Source organism: Mobula hypostoma, chromosome 5 (genome assembly GCF_963921235.1).
Source record: "Mobula hypostoma chromosome 5, sMobHyp1.1, whole genome shotgun sequence".
NCBI lineage: Eukaryota > Metazoa > Chordata > Chondrichthyes > Myliobatiformes > Myliobatidae > Mobula > Mobula hypostoma.
Genome location: NC_086101.1, coordinates 169,362,606 through 169,379,992, shown reverse-complemented (window position 1 = coordinate 169,379,992; position 17,387 = coordinate 169,362,606). Strand labels below are relative to the sequence as shown.

Sequence of the window (17,387 nt, the reverse complement as noted above, 5' to 3'; positions counted from 1 at the left end):
ATAAGTATGTTCCAATGAGATAGGGAAGTTATGGTAGGGTGCAGGAACCACGGTGTACAAAGGCTGTAATAAATCTAGTCAAGAAGAAAAGAGAAGCATACAAAAGGTTCAGAGAGCTAGGTAATGTTAGAGATCTAGAAGATTATAAGGCTAACAGGAAGGAGTTTAAGAAGGAAATTAGGAGAGCCAGAAGGGGTCATGAGAAGACCTTGGCGGGCAGGATTAAGGAAAACCCCAAGGCATTCTACAAGTACGTGAAGAGCAAGAGGATAAGACATGAAAGAATAGGACCTATCAAGTGTGACAGTGGGTAAGTGTTTATGGAACCGGAGGAAATAGCAGGGGTACTTAATGAATACTTTACTTCAGTATTTACTACGGAAAAGGATCTTGGTGATTGTAGTGATGACTTGCAGCGGACTGAAAAGCTTGAGCATGTAGATATTAAGAAAGAAGATGTGCTGGAGCTTTTGGAAAGCATCAAGTTGGATAAGTCGCCGAGACCGGAAGAGATATACCCCAGCCCACCGTGGGAGGTGAGGGAGGAGATTGCTCAGCCTCTGGCGATGATCTTTGTATCATCAATGGGGACGGGTGAGGCTCCGGAGGATTGGAGGGTTGCGGATGTTGTTCCTTTATTCAAGAAAGGGAGCAGAGACAGCCCAGGAAATTATAGACCAGTGAGTCTTACTTCAGTGGTTGGTAAGTTGATGGAGAAGATCCTGAGAGGCAAGATTTATGAACATTTGGAGAGGTATAATATAATTACGAATAGTCAGCATGGCTTTGTCAAGGGCAGGTCATGCCTTACGAGCCTGATTGAATTTTTTTGGGGATGTGACTAAACACATTGATGAAGCTAGAGCAGTAGATGTAGTGTATATGGATTTCAGCAAGGCATCCGATAAGGTACCCCATGCAAGGCTTATTGAGAAAGTAAGGAGGCATAGGATCCAAGGGGACATTGCTTTGTGGGTCCAGAACTGGCTTGCCCACAGAACACAGAGTGGTTGTAGACGGGTTGTGTTCTGCATGGAGGTCGATGACCAGTGGTGTGACTCAGGAATCTGTTCCGGGAGCCTTACTCTTCGTGATTTTTATCAATGACCTGGATGAGGAAGTGGAGGGATGGGTTAGTATGTTTGCTGATGACACAAAGGTTGGAGGTGTGGATAGTGTGGAAGGCTGTCAGAGATTACAGCGGGATATTGATAGGATGCAAAACTGGGCTGAGAAGTGGCAGATGGAGTTCAACCCAGTTAAGTGTGAAGTGGTTCATTTTGGTAGGTCAAATATGATGGCAGAATATAGTATTAATGGTAAGACTCTTGGCAGTGTGAAGGATCAGAGGGATCTTGGGGTCCGAGTCCATAGGACGCTCAAAGCAGCTGTGCAGATTGACTCTGTAGTTAAGAAGGCATACGGTATAGAAACATAGAAACATAGAAAATAGGTGCAGGAGTAGGCCATTCGGCCCTTCGAGCCTGCACCGCCATTTATTATGATCATGGCTGATCATCCAACTCAGAACCCAGCCTTCCCTCCATACCCCGTGACCCCTGTAGCCACAAGGGCCATATCTAACTTCCTTTTAAACATAGCTAATGAACTGGCCTCAACAGTTTGCTGTGGCAGAGAATTCCACAGATTCACCACTCTCTGTGTGAAGAAGTTTTTCCTAACCTCGGTCCTAAAAGGCTTCCCCTCTATCCTCAAACTGTGACCCCTCGTTCTAGACCTCCCCAACATCGGGAACAATCTTCCCGCATCTAGCCTGTCCAATCCCTTTAGGATCTTATACGTTTCAATCAGATCCCCCCTCAATCTTCTAAATTCCAACGAGTACAAGCCGAGTTCATCCAGTCTTTCTTCATATGAAAGACCTGCCATCCCAGGAATCAATCTGGTGAACCTTCTTTGTACTCCCTCTATGGCAAGGATGTCTTTCCTCAGATTAGGGGACCAAAACTGCACACAATACTCCAGGTGTGGTCTCACCAAGGCCTTGTACAACTGCAGTAGTACCTCCCTGCTCCTGTACTCGAATCCTCTCGCTATAAATGCCAGCATACCGTTCGCCTTTTTCACCGCCTGCTGTACCTGCATGCCCACTTTCAATGACTGGTGTATAATGACACCCAGGTCTCGTTGCACCTCCCCTTTTCCTAATCGGCCACCATTCAGATAATAATCTGTTTTCCTATTTTTGCCACCAAAGTGGATAACTTCACATTTATCCACATTAAATTGCATCTGCCATGAGTTTGCCCACTCACCCAACCTATCCAAGTCACCCTGCATCCTCTTAGCATCCTCCTCACTGCTAACACTGCCACCCAGCTTCGTGTCATCCGCAAACTTGGAGATGCTGCATTTAATTCCCTCATCCAAGTCATTAATATATATTGTAAACAACTGGGGTCCCAGCACTGAGCCTTGCGGTACCCCACTAGTCACCGCCTGCCATTCTGAAAAGGTCCCGTTTATTCCCACTCTTTGCTTCCTGTCTGCTAACCAATTCTCCACCCACACCAATACCTTACCCCCAATACCATGTGCTTTAAGTTTGCACACTAATCTCCTGTGTGGGACCTTGTCAAAAGCCTTTTGAAAATCCAAATATACCACATCCACTGGTTCTCCCCTATCCACTCTACTAGTTACATCCTCAAAAAATTCTATGAGATTCGTCAGACATGATTTTCCTTTCACAAATCCATGCTGACTTTGTCCGATCATTTCACCGCTTTCCAAATGTGCTGTTATCACATCCTTGATAACTGACTCCAGCAGTTTCCCCACCACCGACGTTAGGCTAACCGGCCTATAATTCCCCGGTTTCTCTCTCCCTCCTTTTTTAAAAAGTGGGGTTACATTAGCCACCCTCCAATCCTCAGGAACTAGTCCAGAATCTAACGAGTTTTGAAAAATTATCACTAATGCATCCACTATTTCTTGGGCCACTTCCTTAAGCACTCTGGGATGCAGACCATCTGGCCCTGGGGATTTATCTGCCTTCAATCCCTTCAATTTACCTAACACCACTTCCCTACTAACATGTATTTCGCTCAGTTCCTCCATCTCACTGGACCCTCTGTCCCTTACTATTTCTGGAAGATTATTTATGTCCTCCTTAGTGAAGACAGAACCAAAGTAATTATTCAATTGGTCTGCCATGTCCTTGCTCCCCATAATCAATTCACCTGTTTCTGTTTGCAGGGGACCTACATTTGTCTTTATCAGTCTTTTCCTTTTTACATATCTATAAAAGCTTTTACAGTCCGTTTTTATGTTCTCTGCCAGTTTTCTCTCATAATCTTTTTTCCCCTTCCTAATTAAGCCCTTTGTCCTCCTCTGCTGAACTCTGAATTTCTCCCAGTCCTCAGGTGAGCCACTTTCTCTGGCTAATTTGTATGCTACTTCTTTGGAATTGATACTATCCCTAATTTCTCTTGTCAGCCACGGGTGCACTACCTTCCTTGATTTATTCTTTTGCCAAACTGGGATGAACAATTGTTGTAGTTCATCCATGCAACCTTTAAATGCCTGCCATTGCATATCCACCGTCAATCCTTGAAGTGTCATTTGCCAGTCTATCTTAGCTAATTCATGTCTCATACCTTCAAAGTTACCCCTCTTTAAGTTCAGAACCTTTGTTTCTGAATTAACTACGTCACTCTCCATGTTAATGAAGAATTCCACCATATTATGGTCACTCTTACCCAAGGGGCCTCTCACGACAAGATCGCTAATTAACCCTTCCTCATTGCTCAAAACCCAGTCCAGAATAGCCTGCTCTCTAGTCGGTTCCTCGACATGTTGGTTCAAAAAACCATCCCGCATACATTCCAAGAAATCCTCTTCCTCAGCACCTTTACCAATTTGGTTCACCCAGTCTACATGTAGATTGAAGTCACCCATTATAACTGCTGTTCCTTTATTGCACACATTTCTAATTTCCTGTTTAATACCATCTCCGACCTCACTACTACTGTTAGGTGGCCTGTACACAACTCCCAGCAGCGTCTTCTGCCCCTTAGTGTTACGCAGCTCTACCCATATCGATTCCACATCTTCCCGGCTTATGTCCTTCCTTTCTATTGCGTTAATCTCTTTTTTAACCAGCAACGCCACCCCACCTCCCCTTCCTTCGTGTCTATCCCTCCTGAATATTGAATATCCCTGAACGTTGAGCTCCCATCCCTGGTCACCCTGGAGCCATGTCTCTGTGATCCCAACTATATCATAAATCATTAATAACAATCTGCACTTTCAATTCATCCACCTTATTACGAATGCTCCTTGCATTGACACATAAAGCCTTCAGGCGCTCTTTTACAACTCTCTTAGCCCTTTTTAATGCTTGCCCTGGATTTGTCGGCCTGCCACTTTTACTTTTCCCCTTTGTACTTTTTGCTTCTACGCTCACTTTACACTCCTCTGTCTCTCTGCACTGGTTCCCATCCCTCTGTTGTGAACTAACCTCCTCACACCTAGCCGCTTTAATTTGATTCCCACCCCCCAACCATTCTAGTTTAAAGTCACCTCAGTAGCCCCCGCTAATCTCCCTGCCAGGATATTGGTCCCCCTAGGATATATTGGACTTCATCAACCTTGGAATTGAATTTAGGAGCTGACAGGTAATGTTAGCTATATAGGACCCTGGTCAGACCCCACTTGGAGTACTGTGCTCAGTTCTGGTTGCCTCACTACAGGAAGGATGTGCAAACTATAGAAAGGGTGCAGAGGAGATTTACAAGGATGTTGCCTGGACTGGGGAGCATGCTTAAACAGGTTAAGTGAACTTGGCCTTTTCTCCTTGAAGCAACGGAGGATGAGAGGTGACCTGATAGAGGTGTATAAGATGATGAGAGGCATTGATCGTGTGGATAGTCAGAGGCTTTTTCCCAGGGCTGAAATGGCTGCCACAAGAGGACACAGATTTAAGGTGTTGGGGAGTAGGTACAGAGGAGATGTCAGGGGTAAGTTTTTTTTTAAAAACGCAGAGAGTGGTGAGTGTGTGGAATGGGCTGCTGGCAACAGTGGTGGAGGCGGATACGATAGGGTCTTTTAAGCGACTTTTGGATAGGTACATGGAGCTTAGAAAAATAGAGAGCTATGGGTAAGCCTAGTAACTTCTAAGGTAGGGACATGTTTGGCACAACTTTGTGGGCCGAAGGGCCTGTATTGTGCTGTAGGTTTTCTATGTAAAAAAAAATATTGCAGACATCTGGTGAGTACAGAAATTAAGAGTCAGAAGAGATTGCCAAAAAACAAACCCAAAATGTCAGAAGAATTCAGTGGATCAAGCAGCACCTGTGGAATGGTCACTGTTACGGGTTGAGACCCTTCAAAGAAATGTAAAGTACAGCTGTTAGTTGATATTTAGGTGAGTGGTCTGGCCACATTCACACACTTTGTTAATTGATTGAGATACAAAGGAGTCACTGCAACCGGGGACATACATTGGGAGCATTATTATCTCCTTGAGAAGAAAAAAAAATGAGTGTTGAGATCACAATGATTTACACTTATATTTGGTAACATTAATGCAATAACTCAACAAGATAGAACCCAAAAAGTAAAATAATTAGTCTAGATTTGTAATATTGACAAAGAAGACCTAAATTAAGTTTTGAGAACTGAAATGGAGGCAACTTTTGCAAAATATCTCAGACACAATTGGAAGAGGATTTCTAGGGATAAAGGGAAAAAGGTACAACAAAAATTGAAGTTGTCAATAACAGCAAGTTGAAGACAGAGTAACTATTGGCAAGTTGGAATTTATGAAGAGTTTTGCCTGGGAAGATAGTCTTGTATTGAGCCAACAGTAGAACTAGACTGGCCACAAAAAATAATTGGATACAAAACCTGTTTGGAAGCAGAATAAGCTAGTTCAGAGGCCAACAACTCAACAGGTGCAAGAAGCTGCAAAGGACCAGAGGCAAATTGAGTGGGTAAAACTTTGCCGCTGGGAGGTCAATGTGAGCTTACCATTCTGGGTTCAAGAAAAAACAAATCATAATATTTACTTGCAGAACATTAACGGAATTTGGTGTTTCCACAAAGCACTAAAGTTTAGTGAACAGGCGCTAAAGTTATGTTTCAGTTTCACTAGTGCTTGATTTAAGTATGTTTGGTACTAAAATTCAGTAAGAGTATATTAGCAGCTGAAATTCAAGAAAATAAAAATGTCACAAAAGTAAAAAATAAAATTACAATGGAAGACTTCATAATCTTTGCATACATTTCCTAAGGGTTTCAAAATTTAGTCAGTCTAAATGAAGTGTTTAAATTCTAGCAGAATCAAACAGTGCTGATACAGTAACTTTGCTCTCTTTCATTCTGAAACAATGTGGTTATTATGTTTGTAGATATTAAGTGATATTACAGAAAGTTAAAGCAGAGTAGTTGAGCAGGGAAGGCGACGTGTGTAATTTGATACATTTGGAAAAGATTTTACTTTGTTAATTTTCTTACTGGATGTTCAAGATCTTCGATGTAATATTCATTGTACTTAAAACTGCTTGTATCTCAAAAGATCCAATCCATTCTGATGATCCCACAAAATCAGGAGATTTTTCTCCAGCCTCGACCAATTTCTGAAAATGTAAACATAGACAATTTATATCAATAAATACTTGAAACATTAAAAAGGCATTTACTTATCCTTTCAACCTTAACAGAAAAACGGTTACAGCCTTATTACTGATGTCTCATTACACCACTCACTAATATTAGATCTGTTCGATTCTGTTACTGCAATAAAAGATTTGACAAGCATGGAAATTCAGTGAAAAGGAGAACAGAGGTGCTTCTTAGAAGATAATCATTTGCCAATTAAACTAGCAAAACAGCCCGAGGATATGCAAGTATTGACCCAAGAACGTTTCTGATTTTAATTCTTCATCTCCAGAAGCACATCAGGAATAAGTTACATTGAATTCTGATTCTTTGCCTTGTAGGAAAGACGGCATACTCCTGTCCTGCACAACCACAAGTACAGTAATTATCATTAAATGGAAGATATCAAGATCCAGATTTTGGATCAGAAGCAAGAGCTAGCACCTTTACAATGTATCAGCCAGACTGAGTGTTAGTTAGCAATATGCTAACACCTTACAACCAGACCTTCCAGAAATACATCATTAATTGATGATAATTGTATACTCTGGAATTTAGAAGGCTGAGAGGGGATCATATTGAAACATATAAGATTATTAAGGGATTGGACACGCTGGAGGCAGGAAGCATGTTCCCGCTGATGGTTGAGCCCAGAACCAGAGGCCACGGTTTAAGAATAAGGGATAGGCCATTTAGAACGGAGTTGAGGAAAAACTTTGTCACCCAGAGCGTGGTGGGTATATGGAATGCTCTGCCCCAGAAGGCTGTGGAGGCCAAGTCTCTGGATGCTTTCAAGAAAGAGATGGATAGAGCTCTTAAAGATAGCGGAATCAAAGGTTATGGGGATAAGGCAGGAACTAGATACTGATTGTGGATGATCAGCCATGATCACAGTGAATGGTGGTGCTGGCTCAAAGGGCCGAATGGCCTACTCCTGCACCCATTGTCTATAAATAATAAATTAGTATTCACTTCTGAATCCTGGAAGCAATAGCTCCTCATGGAACTACAGCCAATATCAAGCTGTAGTTAAATCAGCTTTACGGAGAAGAGTTAGGAAGGGGAGCTACATTCATAAGGGATTCAATAGTTAGGGTATTTGTGGCCACAAAAAGTTAATCCAAGTTTGCCTAAAGCCTTCAGGTGCTTCCAAGTGGTACAGTGGGGATGGGGCATAGGTGAAGGCAAAAATCAATGGCTGGTACAGATCAACACATGACTGCAGTGCTGGTGCAGGAGACTTAAGATTATTTGGAAATATGCCATCTGCACCAGATGGATTGGTTGCATTCCAGCAGGTGGTAAAACCTGCAGGTATATTCTTGCACAGAGGTTTGTGAATGCCGTTGGAGGGTTTGCTTGGCGGGAAAGTGGCCAAGTGACAAGAAGCTATCCAAGCAGTAAATGCTTCTAAAAAGGTAGGATGAGCAAGAAGGGAAATGAAAAGACAATTATACATAACAAGATTCTTCAGGTCACATTATTTTCTAACTGTAGCAAGGTTCAATGCATAAAATGTAAAACCAGACGACAAATTCAGCACTGTCTCTAGCTGCTGTGACTGAATCAGCTGCTGCGTATAGTATCTGAACAGTATGTGTGAGGTGCTAAATCTGTGAGGGTGAAATGAAGAATTAAACATTGAGGAGATTGTTGGTAAGTAAAGTTTCAGTTTTTATTTTGGTTCAGTTCAGAATTTTTTTTATTTCTGTTATCAAAATCTGTTAAGTGCATTGACAACTTATGGAGCAAAGTGCAGAAAACCCAGAAGCATGCATCTCAAGGCTTTTATCGACATAATGGCCACATGTTCATTACACACTGCACTTCTGGTGTATCACAAATCATTCCCAAAACCCTTTGGCAAATAACTGCTGTAAAATCGACAGAAGTTACAGAGTTCTCACTGTAAGGCTTCATTTGCAAAACAGCTCAACAAGGAATCTATTCACTTGATTCATCAGTGCCCCTCCCAATGCATCATTACTCCAATTCATGATAACATTCACCTCCTCAATGTTCTGCCTCATTGACATCATACCACTCCAAAGTCCGAGTCCAGATTTTTAAGATTGTATTTGTGATACAATGCATAACTGCTCAGAAAGCTGACAAATAATTTTGCCAATAACTACAAAATGACAACCGGACATTTTTATGATGCAACTGGTACAGGTCATACAGTACATATGTAAACACCATTCAGAGATTTTGGTTTTAGAAAAAGAAGAGTTTCAAGTATAGTAGAACACTATGCAATAAGTACCACAACTCTTTTTTGATTTTAATATAAAAGGGTTATTATTATTGAAGCAGCTTTAGGTAACTGGTCCTAATACATCATCCTGGTCTCCAAATGGATAATCATCTTCTTTGTTCTAAGTATCAGTTGGTCATTCTAGTTTTCCACCCCCCGCCCCCTGCAACAAGAGTAGAATGAGGGTGCAAGTGAATGGTCTCCGTAAGTGTCATCTATTTAGGAGCAAATGCCATTTGAAACTGATAAATGTCAATTCGTTTTACCACTTTGTTTGGCTGACAACAGAGCCTTGTGCACTAGGTACTCCTTTTTTTGGTCAACAGAACACTCCTAGGCAATTTTTTTGCAACAATAGTGGAACTGCTTGGCAAAAAAAAAGTTTGATCTAGAGCATAGGTCTTAAATATACCATTCCAGACACTGCAGGAACCCATATTCTATGCTGCATCTACTGCAGAGTGGTTTCTAGACAATCATTTACAAGCTGGAGACAAGAGTTGCAATGGTGATGCTTGTAGGAAGAGACTGAAGATTGATTCAATCAGCATTTGGGCTGAAGATCACTGTAAATCATTTGGTATGGAGGGAGCCACTGCACAGGATTGGAAAAACCTGCAGAAAGTTGTAAACTCAGCCAGCTCCATCATGGGCAATATCCTCCCCAGCATCAAGGGCAACTTCAAAGAGCGATGCCTCAAAAAGGCAGCATCCATCATTAAGGACCCCATATCTAGAACATGCCCTCTTCTCATTGTTACCATCAAGGAAGAGATACAGGAGCCTGAAGACACACACTCAATGTTTCGGAAACAGCTTCTTCCCCTCCAACAGTGAAGCCATGAACACCACCTCACTATTTTCTATTTTCCCTTTCCTTTTTGAACTACTTATTTAAATCCTGATACCATATGCCCACAAATCTATGCACTTTTAAATTGATGATATTCATAGAGACTTCATCACTATGGTGGTTGCTTAATTATGCATTATTATGGATAACTGTATGTTGCAGTACCACAGATTCAGCATCATAAGTAGCAGGTCCTGAACTCCAGGAGTATTCTGCAGGTCAGTCCTTCATTTAATTATGTACCTGTACTTTGATAGAGTACTAACCACCATCTCATTAATTAGGTGATCCTTTGTGCAAGTTTATAGCGACAACACATTTGACCATAGACAGTATCACATATGAGTAAATCAGACTTTCACTCTGCTTTTAGAGATGCACATATTGCATGTGAGAAGATAAATAAATTTTCAGAGAGTTCAATTACTCCTTCTTCACCAAGAAAATTAACTTTATACTTCCCTGCTGCAAACATGCAACTCTGCTTAAATCAGAATCTTTTGATTGTGTAGCTCAGTGTTAGGGGCAGAGCCAAGTTTTGTTAATTTTAATCAAATGAATTTGATATGTGAGCAACTCCATCTTGTCTCATGCTCCTGCCAATGAAACTGTTTCACATTGAGTTTTACTTTAATATACAATGATTAAATGACAACCACCAACAGAGATTAAGAGAGCTCTGTGATACCACCAACCACACACCAAGTCTATTATCTTTGACAAAATTGGGCATTGCCTTTAATTGCCGAAACCTTGTTTAAACTTAGAATGATTTCACAAAGCTATCTATTTACTGACACATTGGAGTTTCAATCATGCAGTTATAAAGGGAAGAAATTCTTTCATCCAAGTGAATTTATCATATTATCTTTCCCTATCATCGAATAGTTCTTTTGGGGAAAAAAAAAGCATCTTCATACCTACTTTTACATATTCTAGCACAAAAATATACAATAATTTCATAGGAATAGGCCCTTTGGCGACCCATGCCTATGCTAACCATGATGCAAAACTCAACTAATGCCATCTACCCTTGCACAATGTCTGTATTTGTTTATTCCCTAATATTAAAATCTTGCTATGATTTTTGTGTAGGAAGTACAATAGCCAACTTGTATATTGCACAAATAACAATGTGTTTTTAACATCCAGATAATCTGAATCTGTTTCTTCCTACTCTTCTTCGAAATAGTGTATGGAATCTTTTACAACTACGAGAACAGATAGCAGTTTGGCTTGATATCCTCCGGAAAAAAGTACATTCCTGCACTACAGCACAAATCTAAATGTGTCCCATGTTTCTTCCATAGTGGCACTTGGACCATGACCTTTTTTGATTCAAAAGATGAGTGCCACACACAAAATCACAACTAACGCTGAAACAAACATTAAATAAAAATGTAAGCATTTTGTTGTACCAGGATTCCTGGCTAAAATCACAAATAAAAATGGAAAAAAGAAAATGCCCTTCAGAGGAATTTTCTCATACCTTTTGGATTTCCTTATGAGATGGAATATCGATGTTGAGATATCCCTGAAATTTGTACCAGGAAATGATAGTTTGCAAAGCACGATATGCGCAACCCCATCCACTGTCATTTATATTATCCTGTACATAGTGATGGTAGTTGTATGAACCATGCACCAGATGAACCTATTCATAAACAAAATATATTTGATTAGAAGTGCAAAATATCCAGTGAAATTATGATTTTCAAATGATTTAGGCAGCATTACATTATTTGTAATTGCAAGAATGTTTATATAGTTTTTGACACACACAGCATGTAGCTATATATTTAGATATGCACCTGGAATTCTTCAGCATCAGGAAGAAAAATGTACTTGTGTATATCTCTCAGATACTTATTCATCAACTCTTCATTTGGAAAATTATAAGCCATAGTACGCCGAAAGTAGGGCTTATCATCAAGACCACGTACCTCATGCAGCTCCTACAAAAATCAAAAATTTAATTTTTGTTAATAGACTTGCATTACTTCTAAAGAATACTGTGTAACAAATGTACTATTATAGATGAAAAATCTGCAAACACTAATTTTAATACAAGTTTCTTAGTCAATTGAAGATTGTTATTTAATGTAGAAAATTTTTGCACTCAAATTAATTGCGCTTCTTTTTCCAATCCCAGACTATAATCAGCATTATGGTACAACAAAAAAAATTATTCTAACTATTCAGAAGGTCACACAATATCCGCAGGAGTGAAGCAGAGATTACAGTCCTGGTGAAGGATTCTTAATCAGAATTGGAAAAGGGAGAAATCAAGCACATCTTAAGTTACACAAGAGATTTTACAGATGCTGGAAATCCAAAATTATAAATTCAATTTCAAAGTAAATTTATTAGCAAATACATATACAACCCTGGGTTTCACTTTCTTAAGCGCATACTCAATAAATCCAATAACCACAATAATCAATGTAAGACATACACAAACTGGACGTATTACCAGTGTGCAAATACAATAATAAGTAATATTAACAATAACAATAAATGAATAAATAAGCAATAAAAATTGAGAACATGAGATGTAGAAGAGTCCTTGACAACGAGTCCATAGGTTGAAGGAACAGTTCAGTGATCAGGCAAGTGATGTTGAGTGATGTTATCTCCTTTAGTTCAAAAATCTGATGATTGAGGGGTAATTACTATTCCTGAACCTGGTGGCGTGAGTCTAGAGGCTCCTGTACCGTCTTCCTATTGGCAGCAGTGAGAAGAGAGCATGAATTATGTGATGAGGGTCCATGATGATGGATGCTGCTTTCGTGTGACAACACTCCTTGTAGTGGTGGGGAGGGCTTTACCTGTAATGGACTGGGCCCTATCCACTACTTCTTGTAGGATTTTACATTAGTATTTCCATATCAAGCTGTGATGCAGCCAGTCAATATACTCTCCACTGCACATATATAAAAGTTTGTCAAGGTTTTAAATGTCATGCTGAATCTTAACAAACTCCTAAGGAAGTAGCGGTGGTTTCTTCTTAATTGCACTTAACTGCTAGGCCCAGGACAGATCCTCTGAAATGATTATACCGAGGAGTTTAAAGTTGCTGATCTTCTCCCCCTTTTATCCTCCATACGAGGACTGGCTCATGGACTTCCTGTTTCCTCCTCCTGAAATCAATAATCAGTTTCTTGTTCCTTGACATTGAGTAAGAGGTTGTTGGTATGGCACCACTCAGTCAGATTTTCAATCTTCCTTCTATATGCTGATTCGTCACCACCATTGATTTGGCGTACAACAGTGTTGTTGTCGGCAAACTTGAGTAGCCACAGTCACAAATGTAAAGTGAGTAGAACAGGTGGCTAAGCATGCAGCCTTATGCTGCACTTGTGCTGACAGAGATTGTGGGGGAGATATTGCCAATCTGAACAAACTGAAGTCTGCAAGTGAGGAAACTGAGGATCCAATTGCACAGGGTGGAATTGTGGCCAAAGTCTTGAAGCTTACTGATTGGCATTAAGGGGATGATAGTGTTGAATGCCGATAAAGACCATTCTGATGTATGCACCTTTGCGGTCTAGATGTTCCAGGATGAAGTGAACAGCCCATGAGATGGCATTTGCTGGGAACCTGTTGCTCCGGTAGGCAAACTACAACGGATGCAAGTTGCTTCTCAGGCAGGGGTTGATGTGTTTTATCATCAACCTCTCAAAAACACTTCATTACCATGGATGTAAATGCTACTGGGCAACAGTCATTAAAGATGCTCACACTTTGGCCTCAGAGACTGAAATCACAGGATCATCAGGTGCTGCGGGAGTTTGTGGTGGCTCCCCCATGTCTTGGCAGTCAAAGCAAGCATAGAAAGCACTGAGCTCATCTGGAAGTGAATCCCTGTTCTCCAAAATAACACAAAATGCTGGAGAAACAGCATATTTTAATTTGCAGAAGGTGAGTGTTGGAAAGAACAAAGAAAAAAATCTGCAAAGCTGCAACGGTCAATTGGAAACAGCAAAATAAATGGAAACAAGAGAGACACAGACAAAAACTAACTTGTGGCTACCTGGAGATGTTAAATAATAAAAATTTAGAAGCCAAAAATGTAAACTTCACTGCATAGCTTGCACCTGTGTAAGTCGCAACTCAGAACAAGATCTACACACACCCAACCTCTCCATAATATGGCTGTTAATTTCAACAAAACAACTTTCTGGAAAAATCCCATCCTTGACTGAACCGCATTAGAAAACTTGCACAGATTCCTGATTTAGAAGGCTTGCAAAGCTTGAAGGATGGGAGGGAAGTTGAGAGGCCAGCTCAACAGCAGTTTTGGAGCAGAGTGGTGGGGGTGGGTCCGCATTCAAAACAATGTAACAAATTGAATACAGTCCTAGTAAAATGTCGTGACTGTGCGTGTGTATTGTAAGGCAGCGGTCCCCAACCACCGGGCCGCGGACCAGTACTGGGCCGCAAGGCAAGCGCTACCGGGCCGCGAGGAAACAATATGATTTGGCGATATGAGTCAGCTGCACCTTTCCTCATTCCCTGTCACGTGCACTGTTGAGCTTGAATGCACGCGAGGTCATTACCCACGCATCGTCCATGTCAGCGCGGGAAGGAGATCAACTCCTCAAGCTTGCAAATGATGGCGGGCTGAAAATTATGTTTGCCATAACATCTCTGCTGGCATCCTGGATCAAAGTCAAGGGCGAATATCCTGAGATAGCCACGGAAGTACTGAAAACGTTGCTTCCATTTCCAACTTATCTCTGTGATGAATGTAACAAAAACAAAATTGTGGAGTAGACTGGACATAAGGAACCCATTCGAGTATCGCTGTCTCCCATCACCCCTCGATGGGGCCGTCTTGTTGCAGGAAAACAAGCCCAGGGCTCCCACTGATTCAGCGATATTGGTGCGTTGCAATGATTTTATATGTTCATAAGGGGAAAATAAGTGCTGTGTGTTTAATATCCAGATGTTACTTAAAATGTTATGATGCTATTGACTTACTTATATAACCATATAACAATTACAGCAGGGAAACAGGCCATCTCTGCCCTTCTAGTCCGTGCCAAATGCTACTCTCACCAAGTCCCACCGACCTGCACTCACCCCATAACCCTCCATTCCTTTCCTGTCTATATACCTATCCAATTTAGCTCTAAATGATAATATCGAACCTGCTTCTGCCAGTTCTACTGGGAGTTCGCTCAACACGTATTTCAAACTCCCCTGTCCTCCCTGATAATTGACTTATCGCTATATTCATGCGAGGAAAATATGCGCTGTGTGTTTAATATTAAATTTGTTAGATAAACCCTTTTAGAAACGAAATTGAGTGTATTAGCCACTTATCACCGATATTCCGGTCGTGATTAACAGCACCCCCCTCCCGAACAGAATCGCCAAAAACGATTTGTAACAAAAAACGGCACGTGCACGCATACGCAAGTCACGCATGCGCACTGTTGCCCGCGCAAGGCTTCATGGTCATTGTAGTCTTTTCGGGGTAAACACAATGTATTTGACTGCTACCGTACTCTTGTCCGTTGGCAACCATCCCCCCTCCCCCACCCCCCCCCGGTCTGCAAGAATATTGTCAATATGAAACCGGTCCGCACTGCAAAAAAGGTTGGGGACCCCTGTTGTAAGGGATTCAAAAGTAGTAAGTTGGGCATCCGTTTGGATTCTGTGCCTTGCTCAAGAATAGAGAAGTTATTTCAGCAGGAGTTAACTGCTTGCTCTTTGGCCACATGTGAAATATAACCGCTTTGATAGCCTAGACTATAGTGCCAGATCAACACCATTTCATTCCTACACCTAGGACTCAAATCTCACTTTGCAGCTGAATCCCTGAGTTCCTGACTGACAGACCACAATCAGTAAGGATACGCAACCTCCACCACAATTATCCTCAATACAGGTGACCCAGAAGGCCATGTTCTTACCCCCCCCCCACTCTACTCCCTGTACATTTATGACCGCACGGCCAGATTCTACTCTAACTCCATTTACAAGATTGCAGATGATACCACCATAGTCAGGTACATCTCAAATACAGAAGGAGTTACAGAGCACAGTGACAGTGTACATGAAAACAATCTTTTGTTCAATATCAGCAAAAGAGTTGGACATTGATTTCAGGAAGTGGAGATGTGGGGGTGGGGTGTTCGGGGTTATCAGTGTACATGCTCTTGTTTGCATCAATGATGCTGAGATCAAAGGGTTCAGAGCTTCAGGTTCCAAGGGGTGAATATCACCAATATATATATTGGTCAAACAACGTTGACGCCAAGGCCAAGAAAGCTCACCAGTGTCTCTACTTCCTGAAGAGGCTAAGGAAATTTGGCATGTGCCCTTCGACTCTTGCCAACATTTACTGATGCTCCATAAAACCATCCTGTTAAGATGCATCATGACCTGGTACTAGAACTATTCTACCTGAGACCAGAAGGAACTGCAGCCAGTTGTTTTCTGAGCTCAGCACATGATGACAACCAACCTCCCTTCCATGAATTCTGTATATACTTCCCGCTGCTTCAGAAAAGCAGCCAGCATAATCAAAGACCTCAGGCAGCCCAGATAATCTCTCTTCTCCCTTTCCTATCAGGCAGATGATACAAAACTCTGAAAGCACATACCACCAGGGTCAAGGACAGTGTCTATTCTGCTGTTATGACTTTTGAATGTTTCTATAGAAAGACAACATGGACTCAACCTCCAATCTGCCTTATGACCTTGCACCTCACTGTCTGCCTGAACAGCATTTTCTCTTTAATTGTAAGATACTGTATATTCTGCACTGTTATGGTTTTACCTTGTAATACTGCAATGCACTGTTGTAAATGAATTGATCTGCAGTTATGGTGCCTTGGAATATGTGACAATAATAAACTAATTAACCAGTTTAATTTACATAAAGACAAATACACAAGCTGTATTTATGCGAATGAAAGTGATCAACTGCCTGGAGAAAGTTAAGTAGACTAACACAAGTAAAAGGAGCAGGAGCAGGCCACTTGTGGTCTCTGGCCCACACCCATTTTCCTCATATCAAACTGCAAGGCAAAAAACTACATGTTGGGGAATTGGGACCTAAAATAGAGAAAGTGCAGAGGTCCCACTTCATCCACTCAAACAGACCAATTAGGAGTAGTAAGACCTTCTAGCTGCTTTGGGCTACCGTAACTCCGTGTTCCCATTAATCTCTTACTCATTAATAACTTCTGCCTTAAAAATATTCAAAACCACTGCTTCTCTTGAAGCAGAGAATTCCTAAGACTGATATCCGCCCAAAGAAAAATATGCCTAATATCTGTTTAAAATGGGCAGCCCTTTGAGTCAAACCCATGTAAAGAATGAGTTCCATTTTTACAGATATTCTGAACTCAGTTTTGTTTGCAAGTTATAAAATCCATGTCATCAAATTTGCAGATGACACGATATTGATAGGCCTCATTTTCAACAATGATGAGATGGCCCTCACAGGAGAAGTCAACACTGTGACACAGTGGTGCCAAGAAAACAACCTCTCCCTTAGTGTTGAGAAAACAAAGGAGCTGATTGTGAACTACAGGAGAAATGGAGACAAGCTAGCCCTATTGACATCAATGGGACTGTAGTTGAGAGGGTGAGTAGTTTCAAGTTCCTCGGTATACACATCACTGAGGATCTCACCTA

The 17,387-nt window shown here is 41.2% G+C and overlaps 1 protein-coding gene across 1 annotated transcript in view; it reads right to left on the bottom strand.

Annotated features, from left to right (window-relative positions):
- The window catches only part of ufsp2 (ufm1-specific peptidase 2), a 55,138-nt gene that overhangs the window by 9,268 nt on the left and 28,483 nt on the right, over nt 1-17,387 (bottom strand). The window contains exons 7-9 of the mRNA XM_063049388.1: nt 11,546-11,689; nt 11,224-11,388; nt 6,481-6,602 (exon numbers count right to left, since the gene is read on the bottom strand). Of these exons, the coding sequence (XP_062905458.1) occupies nt 6,481-6,602; nt 11,224-11,388; nt 11,546-11,689 (431 nt within the window). The remainder of the gene's footprint in view (nt 1-6,480; nt 6,603-11,223; nt 11,389-11,545; nt 11,690-17,387) is intronic.